Genomic DNA, 14,917 nt, shown 5'->3' with positions numbered 1-14,917 from the left:
CTCTCTCTCTCATTCCTCTCTCTCTCTGTCTCATCCTTCTCTCCACAGCCCAAGTCTAATTTGTAGTTATAGTAGTAGACCTGCTAAGGAGGTGTTAGAGGACTAACCCTGGAGAATGTGCCTTACAGAATGTCTACCTTTCAACACCACCACCATCACCTGATCTTCCCAACCAAGCCTCAGTACTTCCTCACTGGGCTCAGACGTCAATTCAACGTCTGTCTAGTCCACGTTTTTTCAATGGAATTTCATTGAAATGACATGAAAACAACGTTGATTCAACCAGTGAGTGCTCACTGGGTAGTGAAGGGAGTGGAGAGTGGAGAGAACAGTGATTTAGATGCTATAGATATAAACATGAGTCAGATGGGGGTGTTTTGTGTGTGTAGTTAGCTAGTCAATCTAGGTTCAAATGTTGGCTATGGAATGAACACTTTCTATTGAACCTTTATTCCAATGTGAAAGCTAACTTTTTAAGATCACCTCAAAGGTTATTGGTCTACATCCAAAATGGCACCCTATTCCCTAATTAGTGCACTACTTTTGACCAGGACCCTATGTAGGTCACTATATAGTAAATCTCCCTTTTTGTAATCTCATTCTACTCCCTCTGTCTCTTCTTATGTTTCCCTCACATCTCTCCTCCGTTTTACTCTCCTCTCTCATCTCATCTCTCTGTCTCCTCTCTTCACCATCTCTCCTGCTGACACCCCTGTGGTTTATTCAGCTCAGGTCTTGGCCGTGACTCCCAGAGCTCCCAGGCTCCCAGTGTGTGTGAGAGCAGATAGAATGGACTACATTGTTACATAAGGATTTCCATGATCCAGGGGAGACTGAGGAATAAGAAATAATTATTATTCTTATATTTTATTATGTCTTATTGTTGTTGCATTATTGAGAGGGAACCTGCAAGTAAGATCTGTATATTCGTTGGAAGGTGTATAGGCCCTACCATGTGTATCCTGTACATATGACTATTCAAACTTGAAATATGACAGAGACACACAAAGAGAAAGAATGAGAGAGAGAGAGAGATAGACAGACAGAGCAATAGAGCGAGAAGAGAGATGCAATGAAAATGTTTTTGGATATATATTAGATATTAGACGTCTCTGCATTTTCCACAAAACCCTGTCAGCGTTTCTGACCAAAGTGGAACATTTTGGCTGCGTTGTCTTACTATCTATCTGTTCTGAGTTTTCCTTCCTCTCTTTCTTTCACAACAGAGACAAGTACCGACAAGCTGAGTAGCAAACACACTTCTCGTCATTACATCTGAAACTATAGCTTATTTTTTATTTCCCTGTTTTCTTGAGGAGCTGAGAGCGGATGCACGGCACAGCGATCAACACGGCGCTCTAAAGCAGTGGGAGTAAGAACAATTGAGATACACATAGAACAAGACCTGGGATCCAACTTGAGAGAGGGGAAATGCTACAGCAACACTTTCAGGTAGGCTACACCCTCCTGACAGATAGCCTGCTTTGATTGGTTAATTGTGTAATTGATTCAGATGTTTCAAGACCTTAACCCTCAAACTACCGACTGGGGTCATTTTGATCAATGAAACCCAAACATGGTTTGAATCAATTCTTCAATATTTTCATGACTCTGTCTGTCAACTTGTTCTTAATAAATCTAAATCATAGTTTAATGTTTCTGTATCAATATGGACTGTCAAAAAATGCAAGTCCTTTGGGGTCACTTGACCCCAGCTAATTCCGCCTATCGTCATTTGATATAAAATACTTTGATTTGAATCGAGGTTTCTCTGGAGACATAATCATACGTTATCCATACCTCCAGAAGTGGAGGGGCACCTGTATCAGTTATTTTGACCAGCTAGACTAGATGATCTACAGATACCCATATAGTCGCCTAAGATTGTACTTTTCTATACCACTTATCGTATGACTACAAAACCAACATTACCATATTTTTGTTCATATAAAAATCTGCCAGTGATATACAAAGTCTACCAATGGTATAAAAACTTGATAAAACTGCAATACGGAACTCAGATACAATCTGAGTCGGTATTGGTGTGTATTCTCCAAAACTTATTTCTTTTAAACCAGGTTTCTCTGGAGACATGATAACAAGTTATCCATACCACTAGAGGGTGGAGGGGCACCTGTATCAGTGATCTTGACATGATAACAAGTTATCCATACCACTAGAGGGTGGAGGGGCGGGCACCTGTATCAGTGATCTTGACATGATAGACAGATCACCTGCAGAGATGGAGCACCTTGTGTACTCGCCTATGGTTATAACTGGTTATAACTGATTATAACTATGTGTGTGACTGTGTACAAAATTGAAATGACCTTAGATATATGCTTAGTTGAGGTCAAATATCAGCTAATAAAAGTCTGTCATCGGTATAAATACTTGGTAGAATTGTAATACAGAAACCAGCTACCCTCTGAAACAACATACAGTTCTGTATTGGTGTGTATCCTGAAGAAAAAAAAAGAATTCTAAGGAAAATGTTATACAAAACCCATAATTCCTATAATACCCTCCAATCTATATGTGCAAGTTGTTAGGGTGTTTTGGTCTCTACAGCATTTGGTTTGAAGTAACTTTGAGGATTTGGGCATTTTGAAGCATCCTGCCATAGTCCCTACCTAACCCATTGTTTCACTAACAGTGATTGTAATGGTGGCTAAATAAAGAACTCAGCCCTATTGTAGGTCGATGTCTCTCAGGATCAATGGATAAAACACTTTTGATCAATAAAATGAAGTATATTTAACATGTTGGTTTACTGCCTTTTTAAATGGCAGTAATTTTTACCACAGAAATATGACAACATGTATATTTATAAAAAAAATGTTAAAATGACATGGTACTACTATCAAATTATGGCAAATCTGCTTTTTAGAACTAAATTGGATTGCACTTTGGAAAAAAGCTTCACATTATATAAGGGAAACACTTATATTTTTGTTTTACAGAATACGTAATCTGTCATTTTGCTAAAATAGCAGTCAGTTTTTTTGACAACATTATTTACATGTCTAATTATGATTTTATAAGAATAGAGTTGATCTTGATTATTTGTTTCTTTTACCAATAGTTTATTTTACAAATAGTTTATTTTACCAATAGTTTATTTTACAAATAGTTTATTTTACAAATAGTTTATTTTACAAATAGTTTATTTTACAAATAGTTTCTGTTACCAATAGTTTCTGTTACCAATAGTTTCTGTTACCAATAGTTTCTGTTACCAATAGTTTCTGTTACCAATAGTTTCTGTTACCAATAGTTTCTGTTACCAATAGTTTCTTTTACCAATAGTTTATTTTACCAATAGTTTGTTGTTGGGATCAGAATGACTCCAGGTGGTAATCCATGTATATAAAATATGGTGAGAGTTTGAGGGTCAAAAGCCTTTTTTTTTTACCAAACTGGATAAAAGAAAGACAGAAATGTGTGTGAATCTAGATGATACTCTTTTTTTCAATTCCCACAGGTGTACCATTGAGAACATGCCATGCATGTTACCTCAGAAAGCAAGCTCACAGATGTGTTATAAATCATTCTGTAAAATCCCACATGGAAAAATTCTCACAGGAAAAAGGCAGCACAAGCATGAACCGAAAATCTAAATAAAATGAGACTTTCATGGAATAGACAATGAGACAACAATTGAAACTGTTGGACATTTTTTTTTTGTGTCCCTCATATTTTTGTTCAAACAAAACACAAAAAAACTAAGACGAAGGACATCATAAAATCATAAAAAATACAAAAAGGAAAATCAACACGACTTTGAAAAAGGATGATGAGAGAAGAGTGTGAGACACTTGGACGGCAGCAACAGCAGAGGATTGCACATGTCAATGATCCGTTCTACACCTCCCTACCGCCCCCTGCCCGACCCCTCCGAAAACGAAGGGGGAAAAATCTGAGCGCTTGCGTCATCCATTAGATGGGAAAGGAGGGGAGAAATTAAGGGAGGGAGCCTAAGGGGTTTAACAGTGTGCCAAACATCAGTGACATTTCTTGTCTATAAAAAGAACAGAACGGTGCAGAAATATTCTTCTTTTTTTCAAATCATCAAACAGGTGAAAGAGGATCCTTTTTTCACCGCGAATAAAATCAAGAATTTTTTGTTGTTTTTTTGTTCATTTAAAAATGTCTCAGTCCCAGTCTGTTTTCACGCCCTTGTTCTCTCATTTAAAGTGTCTGTGTGAAAATATAGCAGAGACCAGTTCTTTCCTTTGTCCTTGTCCACTGTAGTAGTAAACAAATGATAGAATCCTGTAGAACGCACATCTTAGGGTGTGAAGAGTGGTGTGGAGGAGTGCTGTGTGTCTGTCTGTATGTACATGTTGGTACCTGTATGTCTACACTTGAACCAGTTTGTTTGTGGTTGTGTGTGTTTCTCTGATTCTGAATGTACCTGCTTTTGCATTTCTATGTGTGTGAATATATTACTACTATATTTCTATGTGTGTGTGTTTCTGTGTGTTTCTGTGTGTGTGTGTGTGTGTGTGTATATGTGTTTCTGCGTGTGTGTGTTTCTGCATGTGTGTGTGTATTTCTGCATGTGTCTTTCTGCATGTGTGTGTCTGTTTGTGTTTCTGCATGTGTGTGTGTTTCTGCATGTGTGTGTGTTTGTTTCTGTATGTGTGTGTGTGTTTCTTCGTGTCTGTGTGTGTTTCATTGTGTGTGTGTGTGTTTCTGTATGTGTGTGTGTGTGTGTGTGTGTGTGTGTGTGTGTGTGTGTTTCTTCGTGTGTGTGTGTTTCTGCATGTGTGTGTGTGTGTTTCTTCATGTGTGTGTGTTTCTGCATGTGTGTGTGTGTGTTTCTTCGTGTGTGTGTGTTTCTGCATGTGTGTGTGTGTTTCTTCGTGTGTGTGTGTGTTTCTGTATGTCGGTGTGTGTGTGTGTTTCTGTATGTGTGTGTGTGTGGGTGTTTCTGTATGTGTGTGTGTGTGTGTGTTTCTCTGTCTCATCACACTTCAGTCTGGAAGTCCCCCTCAGACGTGTCAGGTGTGTTGGCAGACGAGGAGTCCCAGGTGTTCTTGTTGTGCAGCTCCATCCTGTCCTTGTGCTCCCCCGGCACGATGGATAGCTCAGGGGTCATGGTCTTGAAGCTGTCCCAGGAGTGCTGGTCGTCTTGGGTCGGGGTCGACTTGTCCTGCACAGGGTCGGAGGTCAAACACACAGGAGACATGGAGCATCAGATCTTTTTGATTTCTGTGTATAAGGAAAATTGATCTAAAAATAAAATGAATGCTTATTTATTATTATTATTATTAATAATAAACAATTGAGCAGGGTGACATTTCTGATCAAAGGTCAGTTTTGATATATGTATCCTTTAAGGTTAAAGTTAGGATTTGGGTTAACTGATGTTATATCTGTGGCTTCCTGGAGAGAAATGGAGTTGCCCCTACCCACTGATCTAAGGTCAGTTTTTGCATGTTAACCCCTAATATTGAAGCTGATCCTACGGTTTGTGCCTTAGGATAAACCCACCCAGGGGACTGGCTGTTTATCAATTCATGGGGATTCTTCTGAACAAGCTGATTGCTAATAAGTAAGGCCAAATCCAAAACTTACCCTTCAACCCTCCATACAGTGCATCATTATGTGTGTGTGTGTTGACTCTTGACACAGAGGCACATTAATGGTGTATCAAAGCAACACACCTCATCTGTGTGTCTAGGTATGGCAACTTTGCAAGGATAGTTACAGACTGGTATAAACCAGTTCATGTCAATGGATCAAACTAGATAATAAACATGACTTAAGAAAAAGCACCTGAACACACCACATGAATGCTAACATCACAAACTGAACACACCACATGAATGCTAACATCACAAACTGAACACACCACATGAATGCTAACATCACAAACTGAACACACCACATGAATGCTAACATCACAAACTGAACACACCACATGAATGCTAACATCACAAACTGAACACACCACATCAATGCTAACATCACAAACTGAACACACCACATTGAATGCTAACATTACAGACTGAACACACCACATGAATACTAACATCACAAACTGAACACCCCACATGAATGCTAACATCACAAACTGAACACACCACATGAATGCTAACATCACAAACTGAACACACCACATGAATGCTAACATTACAAACTGAGCATACCACATGAATGCTAACATCACAAACTGAACACACCACATGAAAGCTAACTTCACAAACTGAACACACCACATGAATGCTAACATCACAAACTGAACACACCACATGAATGCTAACATCACAAACTGAACACACCACATGAATGCTAACATCACAAACTGAACACACCTCATGAATGCTAACATCACAAACTGAACACACCACATGAATGCTAACATCACAAACTGAACACACCACATGAATCCTAACATCACAAACTGAACACAGACACTCTGCTAGCATAAGCTCATTGTTAGCATTACAATCTCCATTTCATAAAACAACGTATTGCCTTACTTTTCTCTTTAAGTCAAAGCTACCTGCTTTCTCCTCTGCTATCCTCTCCAATATTTCCCAATCAGTGTTGACGGTAATGGACTTATCTGCCCTGGTTCTCACTGTGATCACTGCATGTGGTCTGCCGGTGGTCCTTTCATGTATGGAAAATGTTATGGGATCAACTTAAACTGAAGCGGAGGGAACATTAAGTATCAGATATTTACAGATGCAAGGATAGGTAGCCATGAGGCATAGTGATATGTGTGGACAATCATTGGCCCAGAAATACACACAATCACTTTTATTAAATTATAGAATTGCAATGAACAGAGCTACATATTTCATGGTCATGTTCCATGGTGGGTGAAACCATATAAATATTACCTACCTACCTACCCTACCTACCTACCTACCTACCTACCTACCTACCTACCTACCTACCTACCTACCTACCTATCTACCTATCTACCTATCTACCTATCTATCTATCTATCTATCTATTCTAGAATCTAGAATGCTTCCATTTCTATGAGTGCAACAATGGCTAAATGGATGGACCTGGACCAGGGTTCTCTCCAACTCTCCTGGAAAATGACTAGGTGTGCAGGCTTTTGTTCAAGCCCTACAGTAACACACCTAATTGGAATATTCAACTAATCAAAGTCCCCTAATTAGCTGCATCAGGTGTGTTGCTGCAGGGCTGGATCAAAACCCTTCCCACTCAGCAAGCCAGTAGCTACAGAGCCTTCAGAAAGTATTCATACCCCTTGACCTATTCCACATTTTGTTGTGTTACAGCCTAAATTCAAAATTAATGAAATAGATTTAGTTTTTTCACCCATCTACACCCAATACCCCATAATGACATCACAATACCCCATAATGACATCACAATACCCCATAATGCTATGATGTTGGACCAGAGTCAGAGAATCCTGGGGTGAACCATTTGGAATGTCCAATGAAATGACTCGTATTGCTTCATCATTACATTTTACATTACATTTAAGTCATTTAGCAGACGCTCTTATCCAGAGCGACTTACAAATTGGTGCGTTCACCTTAAGACATCCAGTGGAACAGCCACTTTACAATAGTGCATCTAAATATTTTAAGGGGGGGGTGAGAAGGATTACTTTATCCTATCCTAGGTATTCCTGAAAGAGGTGGGGTTTCAGGTGTCTCCGGAAGGTGGTAATTGACTCCGCTGTCCTGGCGTCGTGAGGGAGTTTGTTCCACCATTGGGGGCCAGAGCAGCGAACAGTTTTGACTGGGCTGCGCAGGAACTGTACTTCTCAGTGGTAGCTGGCCAGAGGTGGATGAACTAGTGCCCTTGTTTGGGTGTAGGGCCTGATCAGAGCCTGGAGGTACTGAGGTCGTTCCCCTCACAGCTCCGTAGGCAAGCACCATGGTCTTGTAGCGGATCTAGCTTCAACTGGAAGCCAGTGGAGAGAGCGGAGGAGCGGGGTGACTGAGAGAACTTGGGAAGGTTGAACACCAGACGGGCTGCGGCGTTCTGGATGAGTTGTAGGGGTTTAATGGCACAGGCAGGGGAGCCCAGCCAACAGCGAGTTGCAGTAATCCAGACGGGAGATGACAAGTGCCTGGATTAGGACCTGCGCTGCTTCCTGTGTGAGGCAGGGTTCTCTGCGGATGTTGTAGAGCATGAACCTACAAGAACGGGCCACCGCCTTGATGTTAGTTGAGAACGACAGGGTGTTGTCCAGGATCACGCCAAGGTTCTTAGCGCTCTGGGAGGAGGACACAATGGAGTTGTCAACCGTGATGGCGAGATCATGGAATGGGCAGTCCTTCCCGGGAGGAAGAGCAGCTCCGTCTTGCCGAGGTTCAGCTTGAGGTGGTGATCCGTCATCCACACTGATATGTCTGCCAGACATGCAGAGATGCGATTCGCCACCTGGTCATCAGAAGGGGGAAAGGAGAAGATTAATTGTGTTCGTCTGCATAGCAATGATAGGAGAGACCATGTGAGGTTATGACAGAGCCAAGTGACTTGGTGTATAGCGAGAATAGGAGAGGGCCTAGAACAGAGCCCTGGGGGACGCCAGTGGTGAGAGCGCGTGGTGAGGAGACAGATTCGCCACGCCACCTGGTAGGAGCGACCTGTCAGGTAGGACCTAGCGCGGGCCGCGCCGGAGATGCCCAACGGAGAGGGTGGAGAGGAGGATCTGATGGTTCACAGTATCGAAGGCAGCCGATAGGTCTAGAAGGATGAGAGCAGAGGAGAGAGAGTTAGTTTTTGCGGAGGGCCTCCGTGATACAGAGAAGAGCAGTCTCAGTTGAATGACTAGTCTTGAAACCTGACTGATTTGGATCAAGAAGGTCATTCTGAGAGAGATAGCGGGAGAGCTGGCCCGGCACGTTCAAGAGTTTTGAGAGAAAAGAAAGAAGGGATACTGGTCTGTAAGTTGTTGACATCGGAGGGATCGAGTGTAGGTTTTTTCAGAAGGGGTGCAACTCTCGCTCTCTTGAAGACAGAAGGGACGTAGCCAGCGGTCAGGGATGAGTTGATGAGCGAGGTGAGGTAAGGGAGAAGGTCTCCGGAAATGGTCTGGAGAAGAGAGGAGGGAATAGGGTCAAGCGGGCAGGTTGTTGGGCGGCCGGTTCATCACACAGAACTCTGTATTCCGGTGGGCCATCACGCATCAGCAGACAAAAGGAAGGAGGGGTGCTCAACAAAAATGACGAAAATCATTGTTAGGTCAATCAAAAGGAAGAAGTCCGCCTGATGTGGAAACGTCAGTCACCAATCTATGCTTTTTGTGTTCAGTGCTCCAACTCCTTTCTGCAAATTAGTCATTTTTGAAGTTTTCCTTCATCACCCCCTTCTTCTGTAGCAAAGATATTAGAGGGAAGGAAGGTAACCCACTGTAGATGATTTCTTCGTGGTAAGAGTTGGTTGGATGTCTTTAAAATTACTAGAATGTCAAATCAAATCAAATATTTTTTTCACATGCGCTGAATACTTACCGTGAAAGCTTACTTACAAGCCTTTAACCAACAATGGAGATAAAAAAAAAAAAAAGTATAAATAAGTTAGAAAAATATTTGCAAAACAAATAAATATATATAATAAAATAAACTAAAGTAAGAAAAAAAGTAACACAATAAAATAAATATAACGAGGCTATATACAGGGGGTACCGTTACCAGTAATGTAGGTTCATTCTGGATCCCAACACCACAGTATTCAACGCATATTCACAAGGGAGAGTCTCTATACCATCTCTGATGTAGTATGTTGTTATTGCTATTGCCAACGACCACCCGAGGGTGGATATTTTGAAAAGCACCTCCCCTAAATCGATCTAAATGGATTCAATGGCTGGAAACTCCTGGTCCTCTTCCTCCTACCCCCTCTGATGACATTGAATTGTGTGTGTCTGGATGCGTATCCCAGTTCATTTGGATCAAATCAATGGCCCTGTAACACACCCGTGGACCCAGCCCCTTGCTTTGTGTGTGTGTGTGTGTGTGTGTGTGTGTGTACCAGTGTGTGTGTGTGTGTGTGTGTGTGTACCAGTGTGTGTGTATCAGTGTGTGTGTGTATCAGTGTGTGTGTATATCAATGTGTGTCGGATGGCGGAGATTGAAGAACATTGGCCAATATAAGCAGAGTCATGCTGTTCGTGCTCCACCTTAACACTCTCCCGCTGTCCCCATCTCTCTTCCCTTTCTTTCTCTCCGCATCCTGTCTTTCCATTTCTTTTTTGCTCACCCTCCGTCGGTCTCTCCATTCTGTCTTTCCCATCCACCACTCTCTTTATCAAATACTAACCAGATCTACTCATTGATCTGAGAAAACACACACACACAGATACAAACACTGTGTTTTTCTTCAGTAGTCCTCACACAGCCTGTTGTGAACATGCCTGTTGTGACAGCACTGACCACCAGGAGGCAATATCAGCCTGATTATAATTCTCCCTGCGTCGTCTCGGGCTGACAGTTGGCAAAATGAATACAAAAAGCTTAATCTGGGAGGCAATTTGCATGCTAAACGAAGGAACATTTTGTAATGCACAAATCTGGGTAATGCTGCAGTCAAGCCTAACTTTATCCCTGGCAGTTTATGCTAACGCGATTGTGCTGCTGGTGTGTGCCTAGCCTACACTCTCCTGTTTTCTCTCTCCATCGCCCTCTCTCTCTGCTTCCATCAGTCTAGCTCTAACACCTTCCCTCTACTCTCTCCCTCCCTCTCCCTCTCCCTCTCTCTCTCTCCCTCTCTCTCTCTCCCTCTCTCTCTCCTCTCTCCCTCTCTCCCCCTCTCTCCCTCTCTCCCTCTCTCTCCCTCTCTCTCCCTCTCTCTCTCTCTCCCTCTCTCCCTCTATCGGTCCCTCCCTCTCTCCCTCTCTCCCTCTCTCCCTCTCTCTCTGCCTGCCACTTCTCTTCTACTTACACTCAAAGAGTTATTTTCACCTCCGGCAGACGAAACGCTCCATTGCCTTTCCCTCTGTTGCGATAAGATGGAGGGGAACAAAGAGAAGAGGAGGGAGGAGAGAGAAAGACAGAAAGAAAGAGAGAAGAGAGGGAAATCACAGTCATTGACAGCCCTGCCCTGAAACAACAACCATGTTGTTCCTCCACCTCCAGGGGCAAGCTCTCAACTTTATATCCTCCCCTTTCTGTTGTTCTCCCTCTCAGCTTTACGACCTCCCCTTTCTGTTGTTCTCCCTCTCAAATTTATATCCTCCCCTTTCTGTTGTTCTCCCTCTCAGCTTTACGACCTCCCCTTTCTGTTGTTCTCCCTCTCAGCTTTATATCCTCCCCTTTCTGTTGTTCTCCCTCTCAGCTTTATATCCTCCCCTTTCTGTTGTTCTCCCTCTCAGCTTTATATCCTCCCCTTTCTGTTGTTCTCCCTCTCAGCTTTATATCCTCCCCTTTCTGTTGTTCTCCCTCTCAGCTTTATATCCTCCCCTTTCTGTTGTTCTCCCTCTCAGCTTTATATCCTCCCCTTTCTGTTGTTCTCCCTCTCAGCTTTATATCCTCCCCTTTCTGTTGTTCTCCCTCTCAGCTTTACGACCTCCCCTTTCTGTTGTTCTCCCTCTCAGCTTTACGACCTCCCCTTTCTGTTGTTCTCCCTCTCAGCTTTATATCCTCCCCTTTCTGTTGTTCTCCCTCTCAGCTTTACGACCTCCCCTTTCTGTTGTTCTCCCTCAGCTTTATATCCTCCCCTTTCTGTTGTTCTCCCTCTCAGCTTTATATCCTCCCCTTTCTGTTGTTCTCCCTCTCAGCTTTATATCCTCCCCTTTCTATTGTTCTCCCTCTCAGCTTTATATCCTCCCCTTTCTCTTGTTCTCCCTCTCAGCTTTATATCCTCCCCTTTCTGTTGTTCTCCCTCTCAGCTTTATATCCTCCCCTTTCTGTTGTTCTCCCTCTCAGCTTTACGACCTCCCCTTTCTGTTGTTCTCCCTCTCAGCTTTATATCCTCCCCTTTCTGTTGTTCTCCCTCTCAGCTTTATATCCTCCCCTTTCTGTTGTTCTCCCTCTCAGCTTTATATCCTCCCCTTTCTGTTGTTCTCCCTCTCAACTTTATATCCTCCCCTTTCTGTTGTTCTCCCTCTCAGCTTTATATCCTCCCCTTTCTGTTGTTCTCCCTCTCAGCTTTATATCCTCCCCTTTCTGTTGTTCTCCCTCTCAGCTTTATATCCTCCCCTTTCTGTTGTTCTCCCTCTCAACTTTATATCCTCCCCTTTCTGTTGTTCTCCCTCTCAGCTTTATATCCTCCCCTTTCTGTTGTTCTCCCTCTCAGCTTTACGACCTCCCCTTTCTGTTGTTCTCCCTCTCAGCTTTATATCCTCCCCTTTCTGTTGTTCTCCCTCTCAACTTTATATCCTCCCCTTTCTGTTGTTCTCCCTCTCAGCTTTACGACCTCCCCTTTCTGTTGTTCTCCCTCTCAGCTTTACGACCTCCCCTTTCTGTTGTTCTCCCTCTCAGCTTTATATCCTCCCCTTTCTGTTGTTCTCCCTCTCAGCTTTATATCCTCCCCTTTCTGTTGTTCTCCCTCTCAGCTTTATATCCTCCCCTTTCTGTTGTTCTCCCTCTCAACTTTATATCCTCCCCTTTCTGTTGTTCTCCCTCTCAGCTTTATATCCTCCCCTTTCTGTTGTTCTCCCTCTCAGCTTTATATCCTCCCCTTTCTGTTGTTCTCCCTCTCAGCTTTATATCCTCCCCTTTCTGTTGTTCTCAGCAGACTCACAACAGACTCACGCTGCACAGTGAAACACAACAGACACACGCTGCACAGTGAAACACAACAGACACACGCTGCACAGTGAAACACAACAGACACACGCTGCCCAGTGAAACACAACAGACACACACTGCACAGTGAAACACAACAGACACACGCTGCACAGTGAAACACAACAGACACACACTGCACAGTGAAACACAACAGACACACGCTGCACAGTGAAACACAACAGACACCCACTGCACAGTGAAACACCACAGACACACACTGCACAGTGAAACACAACAGACACACACTGCACAGTGAAACACCACAGACACACACTGCACAGTGAAACACCACAGTGCACATAAATATGTAAAAGCTATGCCTCTGCTAATCTAATCATAAGAATGAAGAAGGATCTGGTCTGGTTCTGGTCACAGGCAATGGAAAGAGAGGTCAAAGAGAGGAGAGGAATGACATGGCAGAGAGAGAGAGAGGTCAAAGAGAGGAGAGGAATGACATGGCAGAGAGAGAGAGAGAGGTCAAAGAGAGGAGAGGAATGACATGGCAGAGAGAGAGAGAGGTCAAAGAGAGGAGAGGAATGACATGGCAGAGAGAGAGGGAGAGAGAGAGGTCAAATAGAGGAGAGGAATGACATGGCACAGAGAGAGAGAGGTCAAAGAGAGGAGAGGAATGACATGGCAGAGAGAGAGGAGAGAGAGAAGTCAAAGAGAGGAGAGGAATGACATGGCAGAGAGAGAGGGAGAGAGAGAGGTCAAAGAGAGGAGAGGAATGACATGGCAGAGAGAGAGGTCAACGAGAGGAGAGGAATGACATGGCAGAGAGAGAGGGGGGCTTGGAGAACATCTTGGAGAACACCTTCACATCCCCCTCCTGTATCCCCCTGTCCTTCCCTCTATCATTCTGTCTATCACTTACCTCTATCTCTACTTTCGCTGTATCCTTTGCTCTTTCTTTCGCTCTGTACCATTTTATCATCTCTCTCTCTCTCTCTCTCTCTCTCTCTCATCAGCTTCTCACTTTCTGTCATCTCTCTCTTTCTCTCTCCCACTCTCTCTCTCATCAGCCTCTCTCTTTCTGTCATCTCTCTATCGCTCTCATCAGCTTCTCTCTCTCCCTCTCATCAGCTTCTCTCTTTCTGTCATCTCACTCTCTCATCAGCTTCTCTCTCTCTGTCATCTCTCTCTCCCTCTCAGCTTCTCTCTTTCTGTCATCTCACTCTCTCATCAGCTTCTCTCTCTCTGTCATCTCTCTCATCAGCTCCTCTCTTTCTGTCATCCTGCTTCTAAATCTCATTGGTCTAACAACATCCAATGAGGAAACCAACCATCACCACCTCCACCATCATGCAAGCAGGAAGTGACATCAAAGTTCACAAAGAGAAGAAAATATACAAAGGAAGTGGTCAGAGACTTACAAGCATCAGAGAGTCCTACAAGCATCACGCAACCACACAGTGTTCAGATGGAAAGGAGACGGGGGTTATCAGTACATATACAACAAATCACTGTTCTAAACACAGTCACACACTAGTAGATCTACAGATCTATGGTCATCTATCTATCTGTCTCTGGCGATCTCTACTATGGCATGGAGTGGAGAGAACATACAGCCAGACCCCCAGCAGTGTACCCCTGGTAGGAGCACCAACTAAAGGGCGATGAAGGGGGATGAGAGGGGTTTACCTTTCTGCTGTTTTCTGGCCTCGGTTCTGCTTGCTGCCTGGCTACAGTCAAACTAAGACAGAAAAACATGAAGCACCAAGCATGATGAAACCCAACCCAGACAACATACAAAACAAACAAAACAAAAGCAAACAAAGAGGCAATGAATTAACAATGTACTATCCAGCAACAGACGGCTAGTCAGTTACTCACAGACATCCAATTAAAATGATGAATGAATAAATAAATACATAAATACATATATGAATTAGAAGACTGATATTTGATTCGATAAACATCGGACAGCAAGCCGAGGCCAAACATGTGAAGTCCAGGCCAAAGGTCAGTGGGTACCAGAGGAACAGGTCATTTATAAAGAAAGTAGAATTGTTCTTGGTTCTGATGAGGCAACAGTGGGCTTTGAGTCTCTAAACCAGCCAGGAGCTATCAGAGATCAGGTGGTCACTCACAAGATACGATCAAGTCTCTCTCCCTCTCTCCCCCTCTCCCTCTCTCCCTCTCTCCCTCTCTCCCTCTCTCCCTCTCTCCCTCTCTCC

The 14,917-nt window shown here is 43.3% G+C and overlaps 1 protein-coding gene and 1 long non-coding RNA gene across 3 annotated transcripts in view; one reads left to right on the top strand and one right to left on the bottom strand.

The window, feature by feature from the left end:
* Positions 1–794: 794 nt before the first annotated feature.
* LOC115116508 (uncharacterized) lies at positions 795–4,215 on the top strand. Its single transcript, XR_003861546.2, has 2 exons — positions 795–1,452; positions 3,485–4,215. It is a non-coding gene; the product is annotated as an uncharacterized LOC115116508 (long non-coding RNA).
* Positions 3,446–14,917, bottom strand: part of LOC135572419 (adhesion G protein-coupled receptor B2-like) — a 52,349-nt gene continuing 40,877 nt past the window's right edge. The window contains exons 1-2 of one of the 2 annotated variants that reach the window (XR_010464282.1): positions 10,894–11,182; positions 5,069–5,158 (exon numbers count right to left, since the gene is read on the bottom strand). Coding sequence is in view for 1 of the 2 variants with exons in the window: in XM_065020259.1 (XP_064876331.1) it covers positions 4,973–5,158 (186 nt within the window). In the remaining variant the exon portion in view is untranslated. Of the gene's footprint in view, positions 5,159–10,893; positions 11,183–14,917 lie in introns of those variants that run through there. The other variant, XM_065020259.1, reaches the window with a different exon arrangement.

This window comes from Oncorhynchus nerka, linkage group LG7 (genome assembly GCF_034236695.1).
Source record: "Oncorhynchus nerka isolate Pitt River linkage group LG7, Oner_Uvic_2.0, whole genome shotgun sequence".
Lineage (NCBI taxonomy): Eukaryota > Metazoa > Chordata > Actinopteri > Salmoniformes > Salmonidae > Oncorhynchus > Oncorhynchus nerka.
Note: the sequence above shows the minus strand (reverse complement) of the source record. Positions and strands in the feature narration are given on the sequence as shown.